Below are 21,890 nucleotides of genomic sequence, written 5' to 3' on the forward strand. Positions count from 1 at the left end.
TTTTTCGTTGCTGGATGTAGTTTTGAAGGCTTGGGTGTGGCGGCCGCTTCGGAAAGGGAACTCCTCGCTGGATTTTTGGAACGCAGGTTCCAAGATTGTGGTGTCGCCAACAGCGAGGAGGTGAGTTTCGATTGGGGATCAGGATGTGTGAATGACAGCACTGATGGCCAGTTGGAAGGGTCTGTAGGCGGAAGAATGTCTGAACAAGCCTACTGGGACATCATAGTGCAGGAGTTAAAAGGTAAAATGTGTGCATTGCGTCGGTTACGTAATATTTTTATGTACCTTACTTATCTGTTGATTTAGTTTCGTGCGTAAGCAGTTGTCTCAATGGGACAGTCTTCTTAACGTGTACAGGATTTAAAAATATGTCCACTTGTAGCATGTCTTTATTTGCTCGATTTATTTACATTTTTCGCTTCGAAGGATCTTTCATATCTTGTAATCTAGTAGTGTTAACCGCCAAGCTGCAGTCGGATACCGGGCCAAGGTATCAGTTATACCCGGCCGCGAGAGGTCATCGTCAAAATGGTTGACAAATAATTTAAAATTCATTTTATAAGCCTAGACATAATCGAACTAATAGTTAATATTTAATTTCAAGGGTAATAATTAATTAATGTATAGCGTTTAAAAAATAGCAAAGTACGAGTAAAATTGTGATCGGAACATCGAGTTGAAAGAATTCACCGGGCTGTGGTTTCACGAAGATTGAGAATGACCAATATAGTGTAATTCAAATAGTATATTTCCTAATATTTATTTAAACATTTCCTAGATTTATGCGAAATTATGATGCATTGTCGTATGTGTAAATAAATTCTCAAAATAGTATAGAAGCAATACGACAATCACTTAGTCTCAGTGAATAACGCCAGAAGTCAAACACCCAAGTTAGTAAACGAGGAAAACTTTTCTTAAGGTAAAAAGTTCGTTAATTACAATGTTCGAATTTAATTTTGCGTATAATAAATGTGCCACCTCCTTCCAACAACAGATTCTCGCATTCCCACTCACTTTTCCTTGGCGACATTATCATCGGAAAAATCTATCCCCTGCGCATTGCACCTTGCCTCGAAGGCCGTGGTAGTGCTTTACACATTCTCGGTCTGTCATAGGTGATGCGATCGTCACCATTCCTCGGCTCCCTTTACCCACCAGCGTGGGGTAATAGAGTCGGCTATTAAAATTACAGTTTTCATATTGTGTACTAACCTTGACTACAGAAGGTGTTGAAAATGATGTCCCTCTGCTGCAACACATTCCTGGCATCTCCGAAGGAAATTGGCATTTACACGTGCAAGTTCGTCTACTGTAATTCTTATGATTTCTCGTACAATACTCTCTCTTAACTCACGGATAGTGTGCGGATTGTCTTTGTATACTTTATTTTTTAGATTTCCCCATTTTTCTTTCCACTTCTATTCAGAATTGACCCTGTTACTCTAAACTTCTTTTACGAGGTTTTATATAGTGGTCCTATGTGGAACGGGAACACCAGGAAATTTCGTTGCAAAACGTCGTCGCACTTCTCCACAATTCCTCTTTCCGAAGTAACATTCGACAAGATAAATCCTTTGTTGTCATGTAAACTTTTGTGGTGCCATATTAAGCCACAATCTTCAACACACGGACACAACACAACTTCCGAGGGAGGATTATACTGGCGTCAGTCTGCAACGTCAACAGAAAGGGAAAGAGAGCGAAGGCAGGGAGAGCGAAAAAAACCAAAAACAGATTGTCGCGGACCCGTTCACCGGTAAAGACAAGCGCTGACGCCGAGCCGCTTTCCGCAGTGTCTCGTAGCGAATGTCAGGGAATGCTCTATAATAGTTCAATAACGTTTGTAAATCAATTCCTGTTCATCACGCTAATACAAATTATTTATCACGTACAATTAAATTTGCATGATACTTATAATTAGAGCCGGATGTTCAGGCACTGAAAAGTATTAAAAATGGCAGGCAAAAATGCAACGAAAAATTGAAAAAAAAAAGGGCAGTGTATGTCGAAAAAGAGGCAGTAAAGTTTCAGAAAGAGGCAGTGAAAATTGAAGAGGAGGCATTATAAATTGAAGAGAAGGTCTTAAATCTTTAAAAATGTATTTACAAATAATAATTTGAATAACAAGGGTTATTCAAAAACGAAATCAAATAGAAGAAGAGAAATATAATTTTAAAAAAATGCCTTGTCGGAATGACAAAAGAGGCAAAAATGTTTTAAAAAGGCAGCGTAAGTAAGGTGAAATAGGCAAAGAAAGGCAACATAAAGTATTGTTCAGAATGTTGAGAACCTTCGGATCGGTGTACTTTTGTGTTCAATTTTTGTCTACCAGCATCGGAAACGAATAGGCATTTTGCCTAAAATCCGGGCTCTACTTATTATTAACTTTCCATATTAGTTATGGAATTATACTCTCTCAGTTTACCAGGCAGTTTACCAGCATTTCATCAAGAGTTATTGATATATCATTTAGTAATGGTGTTAGCCTTTAAACATAAAGAAATTTCTTGTAATTGATTTTGTCTGAAGTAACATTTATGGTGTACCAGCGATCATTTATCATGCATTGTGTGTGCCCACCTACCATTACTGTGTACACGAACAAATAACACTGAATCACTGGTTCTCTGGTAATTACCTGAATTCTGGGTAAATGTGTAGCAGAAACGGTTTTGTCATCCAATATGAAATCCAGGAACAATTGTTATTGAACTTGCTATTCCAAAAACGACTCAAGTTTTCAAACTTGTTCCATGGGATGGAAGTGTGTGAAATCATTCACAATATCTTAAAAGTCATATGCATGAACAGCACGTTCTGCTTAGAAGTTTCATAAAAGTTGCATGTTGTGAAGCATTTGCTGATTTTTGGGTCCCCAGATGTGCAGTTGTCAAGGAGGTCTATACTAGGAATAATATATAGCAAAGTCATGTGGATTTTAATAATGTTGATATAGTTCCGAGGAGGGGGGGGGCACTGGAAAAAATTGTCAGTCTAAATTTGTATATTTCACATCTATAATGTTGGTAACAATAATTTGCGGTTATTAAAAATTAACTGAAAATTAAGTGAAATTAAGTAAAAATCAATTTAATATGTAATAGAAACTAAGCCCCGCGACACGTTAAGTTTGCAGTAGGTTTTATGTATCAATCCACTCGAGAACGGCACTCAGCATCCCCGTGCCAGTCTCGCCCTAATGGCCGAGCTGTTTATATCACAGACAGTGAGAAAATACGCAGTATTGCAGCGGAACTAGATTCTGCCAGCACGTTTGGTTCTATGTATGGGAAAAGTTGCTGCAAAGTTAACCTGTCGCGGGGCTTAGCAAGATTGTTCCTCTAGAAAACATTGTATTGAAATCCATCAGTAAATAAGTTTTATTACATAGTACTGGAAACTCATATCCAAAAGGCATTACATTTTTGAGATAGGGACAAGACAGAATTCGTAGGGAGTTGTCGCACTTCTCCCCCTAGATGTAATTTTTTTTCCTCTTGGGAGGAAAGGACTGATAAATATATCCCATTGCTTCGAAAGAAGTTACTGTAGCCCCCCCCCTCCCCCTAAAGTTAATTTAGTTTTCCTCCGATTGGAAATTTCTCAAATATCACACTGGATATGTGTTAGTTATAATGCGGAGCCTTTGTGCGACAACTAAAAGCTATCTTACCGACACACTGCTGAACCTAGTAGCATTTGTTATCGCAACATTTTCTCTTGGAAATATGATGATCCAATTGTGTTTTTCCATGATTCTTAGTTTATATTATTTCATCTCTTTTCAACAGTGATTATTTATTTCATACTGTATAATGTTATAATAATGGTAATATGTTTTATTGGTATGTTCTGCAGCTTTTGAACATTTTTCATGAAAAACCCTAGGAATGTTTGGTTATAAACCCAATTATATTGGTTTACCATTTTTATTGGTATGTTCTACATATTTACCATTCACAGTAATCCAGTTTCTGTTGTGCTCGTGGTAATCATATGGATTACCAAGAGCATAACTGCCTGTTGTACCACAATAAAAGTGAAAATTAATACCTTGTCTTTGTTCTAGACATGTGGTTTTCTGTTAATGCAAGACAATTTTATTTTATGTGATATTTGGAATGAAGTTGGATTCCATCATCTTTGCTGATATGACAAATGTTCTCATGTGTCTTAACTCTTCTTCTTTCAGACGAGAGAGAAAGTGTACAGAAGAAAACCTTTCAGAAATGGGTAAACTCACACCTTGTACGAGTATCATGTCGCATCACAGACCTTTACACAGACCTCAGAGATGGACGAATGCTTCTCAAATTGTTGGAAGTTCTTTCGGGAGAAAGACTGGTAAGGCATTGTTCAAAAGTCTTTGTCTCAAAGATCCTATTTATTTGTATTGAATATGTACTAGTTGTGCAACAATTGTGGACATGACTTGTACCATTATGATTGTAATGGAAATGATGATGAGATTATGATTGTAATGGAAATGATGATGAGATGAAAGGGACATGGGAAAGGTGTCATGTGCTTTGTTTAAAGGTACCATCCCAGCATTCAGTTGAAATGACTGAGGAAACTCGTGGAGAAATCTATGAGAATCATTAACTGTGGGGTTTGAACTTGAACCTCCCAAATGATTATTGTACCTTAACTGCTTACCTAACTCGTTCATTACTTTTTGAATTTACAAAAGTTGTCCTGAGAGGCCTTGAGTTGACAGAACCTCATTTCTTCAGAACTGATAAAGCAGTCACAAAAGTTTCAATTCAGATGATTTTCAAAAAAGTTACTAGTATTTAAAGAATTGCAAAAACATTTTACTCTTCATTTGTTTCTTCATGAATCTTTGATTGTAATTTATCATGAGAGAATACAGTATGTATAAGTTATTTCTGTTGTAGCATGTAAGACAATACTGTATTGAAATGTAAATGATAAATTTTACAAGAAATTATCCAAGTTCCTTGTATCTCAAACTGTAGATAACTAAAAACTCATTCAAAATTACATGATGATAAAAATTTAATTGTGAAAAGATATCAATGTTTAAAGTTATTAGAAAATTATTTTTAAAATACTTTATTGGCCCAAATATAAGCCGCTCCAGCATATAAGCTGCACCCTAAAATTTGATGGAGTGAAAAGAAAGAAAATATGATACCCGAATATAAGCCGAGGGGAGAAAAGAAAATACTGGTAACCATTTACCGCCAGATTCAGGAAAATATAATTAGGTAGGTACATATTTATCATAAAAACGGTACATACAAAATACAGTATCGTTGTTGAAAAATTGATGTTACAATTGTGTGCTATACCTACTTCAAAGGTAGCTTTCCGTTAATTACCGGCACAGTACTTATTAGGCAAGAAAATTTGCCTATTTACCGCCATCACTATTATTACTACTGACTTCACTTCCGCTACTCACTCCATCACTCACTGCTTTCCTCCCACAATATTTCGTGATTTGACGAATTGTCATAATTTTTTAATGTCGCGAATATAAGATGCATCCTAATTTTTCACAATTGAAATTTGGAGAAATATTCAGCTTATATTCGGGCCAATACGGTATATGTTGTCCAAAAAGTGAGATCCCAGTCTGAGTCAAGATAATTTATTTGTAGTTATTTCCATAATTAAGAAATCCTTTGAATATATACTATGTACCATATTTGTCGCTATTTCCATATTTAAGAAATCCTTTGAATATATACTATGTAACATATATTTTATATGAATGCTGAAAAGTACAAATTAGATGTGATTTAAAAAATCCATTTCGATTGTTGAAATATTGTAATACTAACGGAGGCCTCACAATTATTAGTCGTGGATTCAATTTATTTGTTTTCAAATGTATCACTTGTGAAGGCAGTGGCGGAATTTCCCCTCGAGGCTTGAAATTTTTTTTAAAGCATGTGTTGACATTTGTTGAAAATTGCTGGCACTAAAACAAAAGCAGAAGAATCATTTGATAAAAAGGGCATTTTCTTCTCTTTCATGTCTTTATGCCCTAAAATAGCTTAATAAACTATTTATTAACATGTCCAATACAGAAAATGCAGATGCGAAGTTTCCAAGTACTATACAGCTAGATATTATTTAGCTGTTGTTTTATGTACTTAACAACAATGTAAGGTAAGATTTCTCTGAAGAAATGCAGCTGGTATTTATGTTAGAAATATAACCTTACTATGATTTTGTTTATGCTTTCAAGTCTATTTACTACTTTTGTTTCTTATAGCCAAGACCAACAAGAGGAAAGATGAGGATCCATTGTTTGGAAAATGTAGACAAGGCCCTACAGTTTTTAAGAGATCAGAGAGTGCACTTGGAGAATATGGGCTCTCACGACATTGTAGATGGAAATCCTAGACTTAGCCTTGGTCTTATCTGGACCATCATTCTCAGGTTCCAGGTTAGTTGTCTTCCTCCCTTTGTGCGTGTTCATGTTTGTACTAACTCAGAAAATGTGGGAAAAGTTAGGGAAATGAACTTGTGAGAGAAAATATCAAATTGGAAAGCTCGGTGAATATTAATCAAATTTGTCTTACGTGTATGGATTTTTGTACATACTTCTAAACACTATTTTAACAAAGTTAAAAGTATTAATGGTAAAATTATGTTTTCTAAACTGTTGTAACAAAAGAGGTTTGAATTATTGCCCTGAAGTAAAAATTGTCTGTATACTGCTTCATATTTTAAAATTATATCAAAATAGATTGTCCATAAAAATGAGAAATTTCAATAATGTGTGAAAATTAAGTTGTTGTTTTTTTTAATTCTAATTCGTAGGACATAAGTTTTAAAGATTGTTTTTTATCTTTCCTGCAGTAGAGAATAAAACACTTCCTACTGGTTTGAGATGCTCTGTAGAGAAATGTTTTTAATTCATTTTTTTTTTGTATTTCACACATGTGAATTGTGAAAACATTGTGCAATTTGAAATTCCAATCATTTGTGTAATTAAAAAAGTCCAATCACTACAGGTGTATTGGTATAAGTTCTATTATGAATGTTAATGCATGGACACTATGTAATAGTTTTTTCTTAATGTTTTTCAGGAGCGTTAATAAAACAAGTTAATTTGATTATATTTATTAATTAGTGAGTTGCAATATTGACAAGTCTGTGAACATTTATTTTAGAATTCTTATTAATATCTGGGAATTTCTTCAGAAAAAATTAGAAAGTTTTATATTGCACCTCTTGGATAAGTATTTCTTGTTTTGCATCTACATGTTGTATCATTTTCTAATGGCTCCTTTCAGATCCAAGACATTACAATAGAAGAGACTGATAACCAAGAAACAAAATCAGCCAAAGATGCCCTATTGCTCTGGTGTCAGATGAAAACGGCAGGCTACCACAATGTCAACATCCGGAACTTCACCACATCATGGCGAGATGGCTTGGCTTTCAATGCCATTATACACAAACATAGACCGGACTTGATACAGTATGAAAAACTAAGCAAATCCAATGCAATTCACAACTTGAATAATGCCTTTACTGTAGCTGAAGAAAAATTAGGGCTCACAAAACTTTTGGACCCAGAAGGTAAGTAACTAAAGTAATGATTTCAAATGGGGTGAAAATAGTTTAGAAAAATTTTATGTGTTGTTAAGAGAGCTTTGTGATAGCCAAGAAATTAATTCCAAAATTTGCCTTGGCTACAAGAAATAAATTTATATCTACATAAAGAAGTGTGTGAATAGATAAGCAACAAAGAGAATGTTCTTCAATTAAACTCCACACTTTGAGAGTGTGCTTACACTGATATGGAAAACACTTTTCTTAGAGCAATTGGTGTATATTAGGGATGGGTAGATATGAAATTTTGCCAATCTTATGTCTATATTTCCTACTTCACATCACTTTATTAAGACTTACAGCTAATTGGCAATTTCATGATAGTCACATATGCCAATATGTCTATATTGGCAGCTACATGGTGTACATATTAACATCTAGTGTATAGGTGGGTTTCATGTGACATCAGAATTCGCACAGTCTCCATGTTTGCGGCAGAGTTGTTTGTCGTCTTCAAGGAAATACCCACCACGTAGGAGAATGGGATCCATTCTCTTTGCACGCAACATTAGTTATACCTGTGCCAACTGTACGTTTGATAGTACTGTGTAAAATTTCGGTAACATTGCATACCATTAAAGACAATTCTGTGCCATCTGGAAATGGCGGTAATTTTTTGTGTTCGAGCTCTCTGTGCAGTCGACACAAAAAGATATGGAGAAAAGGCGAAGTTTTTCGGTGGAGATTCATATGAACTGGACGATAACGAAATGAAAAGGGGCCTAAACCTTTGGCCAACTCTAGTTCACGTGTGTTTAATGACTTGACCCAGCTACCTGTTTCCGTATTTATTGGTGTAGTTCAGATTCTGCTTGAAATATTTACATCCAGTACAGATTTACTAATATTTTCAAGGCTCTGCCATTACCATCTCTTGTTTCCCTTTAAGGTTTGTTCAAGCGCTGTAACTTAAAATGTTGAGTTGCTCAAAAACAGTAATTTCACTCCTTGCTTTAACAATTTTAGATGTGCTGCCCCCATGGCAGAGTGGTTAACACAGCATGCTACGATGCCAGGGGTCCCTTGTTCGAATATGACCTGGGCATGAGTTTTCTTTGTGAGTTTGTCTTAATCGATTTCATCCTCAGCCTTGTCTTCACAATTAACCAAACCTGGCAGAAAAGCGAAGTAAAATAAACCAAATCAATCAATAAATTTGGGATACTTTGATATATCATTAATATGTTTTAATCAAGTAGTGCTTTTCTTCTGACATTACCGAAAGCCTACTACCGGTACCTTTTCACATGGATCTGCTAAAACGTAATAATAGTTTGTGTTAAATAACGAAATACAAATTATCAAGTACAAATGTGAAATTATCAATATGAATTAAACTTTGAAGATTATCATTTTTATTGTCAAATTTATCTTAAGTATCATCACCTTTCTACCAAACAAAAACAAAGAAACAGTACTTTCAAGCATGGGCATCCGGAAGGGGGGGGCCATGCCCCCTCCCCTGGAAAATGAAAGTCAACCAAAAAAATATGTATTTCACGCATATAATTTCATTTTAGCCACAATAATATGTGTTAATTATTGCATGAACACCATAAATTCAAATTTAAGCAATGTTTTTTAGGGAACAACACTATTTTTGGGGAAGTTTTGCCTTCGTTTGCCCCCCCCCCCCCCCCCCCCGAAAAAAAATTACCTTCCTTACCCCTCCCTGGAAAAAATCCTGCGGACGTCCATGCTTGCAAGTATGATTAAACACACCAACTTGGTACATTTGTACTAAAAGTCGCAGAGAAAGGTGATATATGAACTTACCTGAGAAAAAAAATGTTCACTCCACAGTCTGTAATGTTTGCTTTGTTCATTGATGTTGGCACAATTGATTGTCGCCAATCATCTGATCAACAATTTTCGAGGTCCGTGACCAGCCAACATGCAACAATTGCTTTGAGAAAGAAAACGCACACATATATATATATTTTATTTCATACATTGGCAATCACCCATCAAGGTGTAGCTTCAAAGAAGTATGCACTTTCAATTTGTATTTTTTAAAATGGATCCAAACTTCAGTGTAATTAGCAAATTGTACTGTGAACAGGAGTGAGACTTAAAACAACCAGTGTGTCAGTATTTTCCCATGTAAATTGTAGCAAATTGAATTAAAATGCCAATATTTTACTGAGATATGTGTTAAATACATTTGTAAAGTTAGAATATTCTCGAGTTATGAAGAATTCAGTATTTCAAAAAGTCTGTTACAAACCCACAAACAACTTAACTAATTAAAAGAAAATGAAAGTTGTCATGTGAATAAATGTTATCTGTTGCTGAAACATCTCAATGTAACTATCTGATGACAATTATTAGATAGTTGAGGTGTGGAAAACAATCACAATAACTTAATTATAACTAATGTGGTTGTAGGCTAGACTCTGGGAAAGAGTGGGTAATATAATGTGCTATGAAACAAAATGTTCTAGGTTTGAATCCTTGGCAAGGAGTAGATATAACATTGCTTGTCCCATCACTCTTTGTAACAATTAATAATAAAAGATTTAAAGAAAGTGACCTTAAATAACTAAAGGACACTGATGGCGTAGTGGTAATGCTGTCACCTTGTAATCAGGTTATAATTGAGTTTTAAAGGCTTAGATCTGTGAGAAAACACCAAAATTCTAATAAGTTTTATCTGGGTCGGAAACTGAAAAAAGATATATTGTTATTCATGCTAAAATTAGGAATGGCTGCTGTATAATAATGAAATTTTGGATCCTAATGTCGAAATATCAGATTAAATGAGTTTTAAGAGCTTATTTGTGCATGAAATACTTGAATGTACAGGTCCAGTCCCTGTTAGCCTGTTGGATTCTAAAATAGACCAATAACGGAAGTAGAAATTTACAGTTGCAATGTTGAGAAGATTCAGTGTACACAGGAATCTGTAAAAGTATTGGTATTAACACCAGTTGAAAGCAGTATTAGGTCACCCTTTTTTATTTTAATATATCCTATTTTTTGTAGATGTCTTTGTTGAGCAACCAGACGAGAAGTCCATAATCACCTATGTTGTCACGTATTACCATTACTTCTCGAAGATGAAGCAAGAGACTGTGCAGGGAAAGAGGATAGGCAAAGTGGTTGGAATCGCAATGGAGAACGACCGTATGGTGCAGGAATACGAGAGTATGACCAGTGATCTCCTCAAGTGGATTGAGGCAACCATCGCTGCCCTGGGAGACAGGAACTTTGCAAATTCCCTCGTCGGAGTGCAGCAGCAGTTGGCACAATTTAATACGTACAGGACTGTGGAGAAACCACCAAAGTGAGTGTTGGAATTGTGATTATCATCTGCATGTGTGGCGTGTTTCAGTAGGATTCTTCAAGATTCTATTTGTATTATGACTGTTCCCATCAAACTGGCTTGTGTGCCTCATTATCTGGATTTGTAGTCTCTAATAGGACCTTTTATGTATTGTAGAGTTATAGTAGAATATGATTTTTCCTACTAGAAGTTAGGGACTAGAGTGGGGTGAGGCGATAGTTAATTGTCATTGTGGAAATTAGCAATATTTATTTCAAAATAAGTCCCTGGCTAGTGTAACAGTTAGTTCTTTTTGGATCTTGTGAGAGGGATAATGCGTTTGATTCCAGACAGAAAACAGAAGACCGTTTCATGATAATTACTGGTGATATAATACATAAATATATAAGTAAGTAAATATTCATCAGTATATAGCAATATATAGCTTATAGGACCAGTAAGAAGCAGTGGGAACTTTTGAATGTATCTTTAACAAATTCATGACAATTGCCCATGTTAGAGCATTTGTTATATGAAGCAGTTATTACATAGAATGTTTTGAATGAAGGTCCTTGTCAGGAACATTATAAAACCTAGAGGTTAAAAGGCTAGGAAAATATTTTTCTTTGTAAAGTCATAACCTTGAACCTGTCTTTTTTTATTAACCCCTCCAGTTATTGTTTTCTCAAACTGAAACAGCTTTGTATAGATATATTTCTTTTTTGGGCAAAGGAAAACCTGCATGAAGATGCCCCAATCTCAGAATGTATTGATTACTATACTCATAATTTCACCACCGAAGTTCCCTGGTTCATGTCCTGGTGTGGGTATTTTTTGCAAGTGTCCCTTCTTCAGTTTAATCTAATCACCACTCATCCTTGCTTAGTCTAAAAAGGTGCCAAATGTACTTCCCAGTATTTTTTTCTTTTTATTAATATCTTGTGATGTATTTTGGAAACAAGTGCATGTAATTGGCACAACTTAGCTGAAAGTGAGTCTATGCTTATGCTAGTTTCCCCGTCAAATATATGATTATTTTAATGTGCTATAGCAGTTGCTATATTGAGGAAGATAGTTTAGTTCTAAATGTAACTTCTGATGGAGATTCTGTTCTAAGGAAATTGGTACTTATATAAAGTGTGGAGCTGATTTTTACAGATTAGTGTAATTTTAATCTTTTTTATTTGTCGCAAATGAATCAATGATTATATCAAAGAAGGGGAGTTCACTTGTGACATGTCAAATTCAACCATGAAATGTGGGGCTCCATTTGTTATTTATTCAATTGTGTATGTTAAATTTTGTTTTATTTATGGAACATTGCATGTAATAATGGAAACTCTTTTTTTGCAGGTTTGTCGAAAAGGGTAACCTTGAGGTACTCTTATTCACCCTCCAGTCACGAATGAGAGCGAACAACCAGAAGCCATACCTTCCAAAGGAAGGCAAGATGATCTCAGACATAAACAAGGCATGGGAGAGGCTAGAAAAGGCTGAACATGAGAGGTAAGTTATTTTTATTACTCAAATAATTATTTGGTGTACCTTGGTTCATTGTATTTAATATAAAAGCTTTACAAGTGAGAGTAGTGCATCTTTGTGCTTGCATTCATCAAATTTAGCATACGGTGTTCAAGAGAAAATCCATAAATAGATCACAAATAGTTACAGGATAGCTGATAGTGGTGGTAGTACTAAAAATTGCCAGTAACTTTCAGACAACCCATAAATATTGAAATAAATTGATTTTTAATAAAGTTGGGTTTATTATTGTTCCTGAAAACTTGAATTAATCGTGCTGTGATGGCAAACAAACCACCACTTTAATAATAGGTTTGGTAAGTGATGTCCATTTGTAAGATATTTTGTGCACATATGCAACTTGGTATATATAGAATTCCAGAAATTTTACATACATTTTGGCATTGGGTATTCTGTGTGAATTTTCTTCACATAAAAATTGACATATTTTACCATACTCTGCTTCATATTTATATAAATTTAAAGTTACAAACAAGTCCAGGCTTTAGTTCTGCCTGCTGGCAAATCTGAAAGGCGTTGAGTAAGAAATTTGTGAAACCAGTTGAAACTACCCTGTCCATTGGAAGAAAGCTGCTAGCTAGTTGCCAAAAATTGTGGGTCTACAAGTGCGGACTTGAAAAATTGACGAAAAATTCTAGTTACATTTTATAACTTGCTACTGCAAATTTTGAATAGTGATTTAAAGTAGAAATATTTTAAATGTTTGAAATCCAGTTACAAATTTAATTTTTCTGCTCCAATGGTTGGTTGTTTCTCCCCCTTCCTTCAAATAAAAATGCAGTATGAGATTTTCCCCTTGGATATGTGAAACTCTTAATTGAAAATCTGCTTTTGTTCAAGCTTCTTAATTTCACATGAAATTATACAAGTTTTCTTTTTTGTATTACAGAGAATTGGCTCTTCGTGAGGAGCTGATAAGGCAAGAGAAACTGGAGCAGTTGGCTGCCAGATTCAATCGCAAGGCTAGCATGAGGGAAACATGGCTCAGTGAAAACCAGAGGCTTGTCTCTCAGGTAATTTACTTGCCATAAGATATGAAAAATGCATGACCTTTGTACCTTCTGAAGTTTTGAAGATAGAGGAGTGAAATTTATAGCAAAGTGCGGGAAAATTTGCCATGATTCTTTTGGGTTCAGGTGCCATTGATGCAAAACAGAAACTGTCTACAAGATATAATGTGTTCATATTCAGAAAAAGTTCATAGTGTGATACCATACCACAAGACATATTTACCAATAACTGCTCAAAGAAACTTCCACACGAAGCAAGACACCACCTGATGTCAAAAACATTAAGTTCTGATGTCAAGATTTCAAGGAAAAAGAGTGTCTTTAATCTTTTATGAAATGGCTCGCGATCAGCATTGGAAGAGTATCGGGGTGCAAGAGCTGAAAATATAAGTTTGCTGTTCCATGCATGCAAGGTGCAAATTATTCGGGCTTTGTAATCCACAAGCCACATATTGTCATATATATATATATATGCTTCCAGTGTGTCAATTCCCTAGGAGGAATCTGCCAAAACATTGGCAGAATTGGAATTTCACTTAGATATGCTCTGTGCAACTAAAGCTGCTCACGTGGACGCTAAGTGCAGGAGTAAGAATGCAACTCTAGAGATGTCCGTAACAAATGTGTATAATTCAGAAACAAATCAGTAAAGCAGGGATAATCAGCATACATAATGTAATGGCTATGTACATGTCTATTTACCCTGGACAACATTACAGATTATCAGTGAACACACGAAAAAGGTAACAAATGACTAATGACAGATAATTTACATTAATCATATCTGGCACACAGCGATGTCACAGTTCAGGTCTGGTGCACAGCTTCAGTCAGTATACAACAGTGGACGTTTACTGATGTCCAAAGAAATGGTGAGTTGTCCCATACTTTGCCATAGGTTCTCTATGTTAAAAACTTCAGAAGGTACAAACGTTTGTAATCCGGGAGGGATTTTGTGGATAACTATAATGTCTTGATAACATTTGTTACAAGGATACATGAATTTAATGCAGATGAACAATCCTTAATATAATAGGATCTTTCTCACCACAAGAATATTGATTTTTACATTTTTCAGGGGACCAAGTACGAAGAATGTAATATCAAATGTAATATCCTGGACAAATGTATTGAGACCAGAAGGTTAAATGTACAGTCACCATCACTTCTGGGTTGTAACAACCACATTGACTTTCAATGCAATCATTACAACCCAGAATTGTCCATGACTGTACAATCCAAGAAAAAAAATTATATATAGAGTATGCCAAATTGATGTCTGAAGAGTGTGCGTTTTCTATATTAACCAAATGTATGTTTGACTCAATTGAATGTACTTTCAGTGGTGATGGGGAAAAATAGCATACTAAATAATTTTTCTTTGTTGTGTCAGGATAACTTTGGCTTCGACTTGGCAGCTGTGGAGGCAGCAGCCAAGAAGCACGAGGCTATTGAAACAGACATCTTTGCCTACGGAGAGAGAGTTCAGGCGGTGGTCTCTGTGTCTCAGGAACTTGAAACCGAAAACTATCATGACATTGATAGGATAAATGCAAGGTGAGTTTCCAATTATTAATTTACTCTTAGGTTTGAAAATCTAGAAAGCCCATATAGAAATTTTAACAAAAAGTGCAGGCTCTGTGAGGACTCATACCAGAGTCTGGCGTACCGTGCCACTGCTCTATCAACTGTGCTACTCAGCCAATCCTGGCTTCACCCAATTTTTTCTTGTTGATCCTTTACTTGTCTGGAATTATCTCTGCCTGCCAGTGCTATGTCGACAGGGCCTAGTTTCTCCCAGCATAGAATTGGGTAAAGGTGACCAGGGGCATGGTGCTGATCACATCACCCCAACCTTCGGCAATGATCAAGAAAGTGTGGGAGGCCTCCCCGATGGCAGTGGTAGCGTTGTCGCCTTGTAATCAAGGAGTCCTGGGTTCGATACCCGGTGGAGGCACAGTGGTTTGGATCCCACTTTAAACTGTAGGTCCAGTCCCGATTGGTCTTACTGTGCATCAAATGAACTTAAAACACCAACTCAAACCAAGAAAGTGTGGGGCCCTAACTCCACATCCCCTATACGCCTTCATGGCATGTCGCAAAGCACAAGGGAGCACTTTATTTTACTTTTTTATACTTTTGACATATTCTTATTTTTTATTGATTGATTAATTGATTTGGTGTTTAAGTCCACTTTATGCACAGTAAGGCTAATTGGCTTATTTTTTAATTTTTTTTATTGTATACTATATTATGATAAGATCATGTTCTTTTTTCTTAACATTGATGTTGACACTAAAATTTTAACTTTCCTGTATTTTATCTGATTATATATGATCGTGTCAAAAGTGAACCAAATATAAATTATCCAAATTATTATGTTTGCAATTCTATGTTTAAATACTTCTGATAGTTTGAATGTTTAAAACAGTTCTAATATATTTGACAATCTCAAATCATATTTATTTTTAAAATGGAGAGTTGATTTGTGAATTTGGTGGTGCAGGTTGAAAGGCAAGATGGATCTTAACAGAAGAATCACCCCCCCTCCCCATCTGAATCTTGACACAGTTTCTCATTAGTAACGGGTTAATTCTCTTTGCAGGAAAGACAATGTGTTGAGATTATGGAACTACCTGCTGGAACTTTTGCGAGCAAGAAGAATGCGACTGGAACTGTCACTCCAGCTGCAGCAGAATTTCCAGGAGATGTTGTACATTCTGGACTCCATGGAAGAAATCAAGATGCGGCTCCTGTCAGACGACTACGGCAAGCACCTCATGGGAGTGGAGGACCTTCTGCAGAAGCACTCCCTCGTGGAGGCAGACATCAATGTGCTGGGTGAGAGGGTGAAGGCTGTTGTGCAGCAGTCGCAGAGATTCCTGGACCAAGAGACAACAGAAGGCTACAGACCTTGCGACCCAGCTATCATAGTTGAGCGAGTACAGCAGCTTGAGGTGAGTTACAGAAAAGCTCTTTATAATGTTCGTATTGGAATGATTCAATACCTCCAGTAATACCAATCATAATTTTATAAAATGTAAAACTCAAAGAATACATTGAAATAAAGCTTAGCATCTGCCATGGGGGTCACATTGTATTTTTGGTACCGTACAGTTCTGGACACTTCTAGGTTGTAACAATTTCATTAACGTTTTCTGGATTGTAACGTTTCCATTAGTGTCCATGACTAAATCTAACATCACGTAGTACAAACCAGACTGCTACACATGGTACTAAAATGTACCATACATAGGCAAATTATAATGTTTCAGTGTATTTGTGGTGTATTTTTAAGTGAAAATCAACAAAAAATGCTACTAAATATTGTAGTAGTATTATTAGAGGTTTATTGAAGATCTTTCTACTGTATACTGACTGAAAACCGGAACTTCCGTGCTCTTGGAACAAATTATCCTCTTAGCTAATTTTGCAGATAGTCTGAATGGTTAGAACATCGTGCTACAATGCCAAGGGTCCCGGGTTCGAATCCCGGCCTGGGCATGGATGTTTGTGAATGTCCATTCATCAACTTCAACATATCATCACTCATAAATTAGCCATTGTGGCACAAAGGTGAAGTAAAATAAAGCAAATCAACAATAATAATCAATAATGTGCAGATACATGGTTGTTTCTTGTTGTCTTTTTATGTCTAGTAGTAATTACATTCCTTATGATTATAATTTATAAAGACACCATGTACCATTTGTAAGTGGCCAATATTAAAAATAGGTTGCATTATCCCCTACGTGTTTGTAGCCAGATCAATGAAATTGCTTAAATGAAAATACATTACAAGATAATCATTTAGAAAAAATTTCCAGTTTGTTTGGAATGTCTAATTTAAATTTGTTGTTAAAAAAATCTATCAAACTTGAATGGATAAAATTTAAAATTGTCCTCTTGTTGTGGAAGAGAATTGCAATACAAAGAACAATATTTAATAGGGTTATGAGCAGATTTTTCTTTATTTTTCTTTTATATTTATTTATAAAAAAACTTTGAGCATTAATTTTGAAACTTTGCTCTACAGGATGCATATGCAGAGCTTGTGAAGCTGGCCGTGGAGAGACGGGCACGTCTGGAAGAGAGCAGGAAGCTGTGGCAGTTCTATTGGGACATGGCTGACGAGGAGAACTGGATTAAGGAGAAGGAACAGATTCTGTCAGCTGGTGACATTGGACATGATCTCACAACAGTCAATCTTCTTCTCTCTAAGCACAAGGTATTCTTATTTTGTATTGTTGACAATTTTGAATTTGATTTTATGTTAATTGTAAGAGAAAATTTTGAAGCATAATTTCATCTTGTAGCCTCATTGGTTAAGTGCATTGAAGGTCAATGCACAAACTGTCCACAGAAAGGTTGATTTTGATCTCGCATGGCTATTTCTCTACAAGTATAACTTCATCCGTTTTATCCAATTATAATCTCAACTTCAATGTAATGATTAGCCAAAGGTAATAGAAAAGTAACACAAAATAAGAATTACATTTACAACTGCCACCTCACATTATAAATTACTAAATTGCCAGAGAAAATTTATAAGTTATCCAATTTAATAGTAATGGATTTCATAAATCGTTTTACTCTTGCTTTCTTGTTAGTTTCTACAGATACGCAGATTTTCATGAAAACTAAATAATAAAGATAAGAGATGCCCAAGTATTAAATGATTTTTAATATTATTCTTAAAAACAAAAGTAGGTTCTTCAGGGAACATTTCTAATTTTATATCGGATCGGTAGAATATCAGTTATCGGTAAATTTTATATCGGTATTGGCCAAAATTTCATATCGGCCCATCCCTAATGCATAGTGATAGGAAATAAGACTTGGTATGTTTTTTTAAGAGCACGAACAATTTTTTTTCAAATTCTTTCTTTGTGGTTTGGTTTGGCATCAACCATGAGTGTTGAAAAGGTTTGCTGTGGAAATGAGTGTTTCACTACATATTTTTCGTAAATAAATGAGCAACATTTTGGTACAAAAACAGTCAATTTCGGGTTCAAAAGTCGTAATAATAATAATAATAATAAAAAATACTGTTATGGCGATGAAAAAGCGGTATATAAAATTACATTTTTGTTTTAAAAAAATGAATATGATCCGAAATTTGATTTAAAAACTGCACTTATTCCACAAAAGAAACATATCCCTTCTAATAGCACATTTATGTCGTTACCAGAATATTGCATTTATTCCTGTATAAAGGGGTCCATTTTTGCTTCTCAAATATTTAAATCAGAATTAACAAATTATCTGTGATTTGCATAACTCTCATGATAATTCTGACTTTAGAAAGTGTTGCGTCTATAAATAACTCTAAATTTCATGTTTAAGAGTCTTATTTCGCATCTTGCAGCTCGTTTCGCATAATTTCATGACAAAACAGGGTGAGGAAATGCACCTCACACTTTTCAGAAACATGAAAAATTAACATTTCAATGTGTTATTTCACATTTCGTGTTTTTGGCAAAAACGAAATATGCATGCCTCTACTAATAGCTGTACTTATGGCTAGAAGTAAAGATTGTAGGGTTGTCACTCTATGGTTATCAGCTAATTTAGTAATATCAATGTGTAGGTTTATCATCAATATTGCCAATAATTTTACAGATACTGTACAGTATTTTCTATAAATAGCCTGTAATTTAGTGTCAGATTCTACCATTTTGCCATCTCTTTGAAGAGTATAAAATATTTATCCTTGTTTTTTAAGTGAATGTTGGCAAAACCTATTACATACACTAAAGACAGTAATGAAAAATTCATGTTCTTCATGGAACATTTGTAATTTTATATCAGGTCAGTGTTAGTATCTGTCCATGTCTTAAGACTTGTAATATTTGTAAACCCACGAGTAACATGCATTCTACTAAGAATTTACTAAGTGTAAATATTCACTTTGAAAATTCTTGAACTTGCTAATATTTTTGCTAAGTTTTTGTGATATAAATTTTCTTGTGGCTATATACTAGAAATATATTTTTCCCTCCAGGCCCTGGAGAATGAAATCCAAAGCCACGAACCTCAGCTTATGGCTGTCGTTTCTGTGGGAGACGAACTTGTCACTCGGCAACACTTTGGTGCAGACCGTATCCAGGAGAGATTGCAAGAAATTCTTGGGATGTGGAACCACCTTCTGGAACTTACAGCATATCGTCGCAAGAGACTGGAAGAAGCTGTCGACTATCACCAAGTAAGTAGATTTAAATTGGGTAGTTTAGAAATTTAGTGATGAACAATGTTTTTTCTGATGCTGATAATTCCAATTCTGTCATTATTTCATTCAAAGCTTGGTTGTCTTTTAGAAATGTAAGTGTACTTTGAATGTTTACAATATATATTCCAAGATTTATGAGGGAGTTTCAAATGAAAACCTTAATTTTTCTTATCTAGTAGATTTCTGTATGTAGGGTTGTGCAAGTTTGCTGCATTTTAGCACAGACCTCTTGCTGATCTACACATATTTTCAACTTTGAGTTAATGCCTGTATCCCCAGAAGAGCAAGTCTTTGAGGTCCACGTGCAGTCACTTATGAGCCACTGCGAAGGCCTTTCCACCCATATGCCTGCGAACTGAGGCCATTGTCTAACTTTCTCCTCCATTAGTAAACTTGCTGGTATGGTAAGAATGCACAGAGATACTGAATTTTAATTTGCAGATAAATTTCTGTAAGTTTGGGCTGACAAGAGGGCAAGAAACCACTCACTCATCTTCACTGGTGCAAGTGTGTATAGGAGGCACCATCTTTAAAATGCCAAAAATGATGTTTTGAAGCCAGTGGTGTACCAGCCGCCCCCGCTGTGCAAGGGGGCCCCGAGGTGTAGGGGCCCCGCAATGTGCCCCTGAAATTTTATATGATCGCATAAATTCCACAGATAGTGTTGCTTATAAAAGAAAATAGATTTAGGAAACAAATCTGGTTTCCAGTAACATCATACGACATCTGCGATAATAAACAGTGACGTATTATCTCAGCTAGAGGGACCCGAGTAACGTGTCATATGGATCCCCTCCAAAATGCAGAATTAACTTACTTGCTCGCAGATGTCCACCGATAGGAAAATATCCCTACGTAGTTCCTTTTCATATTGAAATAGCTGAAATGAATTTCCCACATTGTCTACACTTGTGAACGTTTTACTTCAAAGGGGCCCAAAACCTCAGTTGGAGGTGGGGCCCAGAGTAACTAGCTATCTAACTAGTTCACTAATGTACCTCCGTCCCACTCTGGCATCATATTTTCTTTGCCACTAAGGGGCCCCCAATATTTTACTTGCAGGGCCCCCCAAAGATCTGCGCTACGCCACTGTTTGAAGCTCACTTGATTAGTGTTGTAGCCTCGAGGTTGTTTTGTAAATAACAGTTGATACCTCATGTAAATTTTAGCTGTATATGGTGTGTCCTGTAATTTTTGTTTCTTCACTGATTGGTGCCTGCTAGGGGATTAGACAACACAATTTGCAACTGTATGGTAGGGAAGAATGAGAGACTACTGGGATTGGATGATATCTTTGAAATTTCAACAGCTAGTTTTTGCTCCGTAATTAGGGTATTATTACGCTAGGAGTTCCATGGAGGATTGTAGATAATAGGCACATTGCACTCACTTGCCACACCTATAGTCAAACTGATATATCTGTCTACAAAGTCTAGTGGTGCAACTGTGTGGTTCGGATGTCTGTGCTGTCTCTTGCACTTCTGTTTATGTGCAAATGAAACTACGAATGTGTTACTAAGTCAAATGTAATAACTTTATTCTGTTGATCTGTTCGTTCAGGTTATCTTCCTCCAAACTAGCATATAATTATCATTAATTCAAGTCAAAAGTTCAAAATATAATAACTTGTTTCTTGATCTGTTTATTCTGCTCTCAGGTTGATCAGTTTCATTCTGATACAACTTTTTCAGTCAGTGTTCATACAAAAATGTAGATAAAGTGGCCAGAAACTTTCATTTTTTGTGTCTGTGTTTAGTTTCCTTCAATTTTTATTTATCTGCACTTGTTTCCTTTTTCATGTGTTCATTTCACTATCATGTAGAACCTTTACTAAAATTTCCATTCTCTTCTTTCAGTTCTTCGCTGATGCAGATGATGTTGACACATGGATGCTGGATACTCTGCGATTGGTATCAAGCGAAGATGTTGGTAGAGATGAAGCCAACGTTCAGTCTCTTCTGAAGAAGCACAAAGATGTCACAGATGAACTGAAGAACTACTCCTCTACTATTGAGGCCCTTCACCAACAAGCAGAACAACTCGGCGAACAGGATAGGCAATCTTCTGAGGTGTGTATTGGAGTTCAGTGCTTAAATGGAGAGTTGCAATTTTCTCACTTCATTTCATTCTGTCATGTCTTGAGCTTCATTTCCAGTAAGGAAAACTGATTGTTCATGCCTGATTATTCTCTGTACACAGGGTCCGGCAATATATATATAATCAACTTTTAAACTTATGATCC

The 21,890-nt window shown here is 35.7% G+C and overlaps 1 protein-coding gene across 14 annotated transcripts in view; it reads left to right on the forward strand.

The window, feature by feature from the left end:
- beta-Spec (spectrin beta chain) overlaps window positions 1-21,890 on the forward strand; it is a 418,936-nt gene that overhangs the window by 305,747 nt on the left and 91,299 nt on the right. For all 14 annotated transcript variants that reach the window (XM_083113684.1, XM_083113683.1, XM_083113682.1 and 11 more), the window contains 11 exons: window positions 4,196-4,347; window positions 6,254-6,427; window positions 7,281-7,569; window positions 10,588-10,888; window positions 12,221-12,373; window positions 13,299-13,422; window positions 14,813-14,976; window positions 16,025-16,376; window positions 17,456-17,647; window positions 19,424-19,624; window positions 21,505-21,717. In XM_083113684.1, coding sequence (XP_082969810.1) covers window positions 4,196-4,347; window positions 6,254-6,427; window positions 7,281-7,569; window positions 10,588-10,888; window positions 12,221-12,373; window positions 13,299-13,422; window positions 14,813-14,976; window positions 16,025-16,376; window positions 17,456-17,647; window positions 19,424-19,624; window positions 21,505-21,717 — 2,315 coding nt within the window. The remainder of the gene's footprint in view (window positions 1-4,195; window positions 4,348-6,253; window positions 6,428-7,280; window positions 7,570-10,587; window positions 10,889-12,220; window positions 12,374-13,298; window positions 13,423-14,812; window positions 14,977-16,024; window positions 16,377-17,455; window positions 17,648-19,423; window positions 19,625-21,504; window positions 21,718-21,890) is intronic.

The sequence above is a fragment of the Lepisma saccharinum genome, chromosome 28 (genome assembly GCF_977018435.1).
Source record: "Lepisma saccharinum chromosome 28, izLepSacc3.1, whole genome shotgun sequence".
NCBI classification, from domain to species: Eukaryota; Metazoa; Arthropoda; class Insecta; order Zygentoma; family Lepismatidae; genus Lepisma; species Lepisma saccharinum.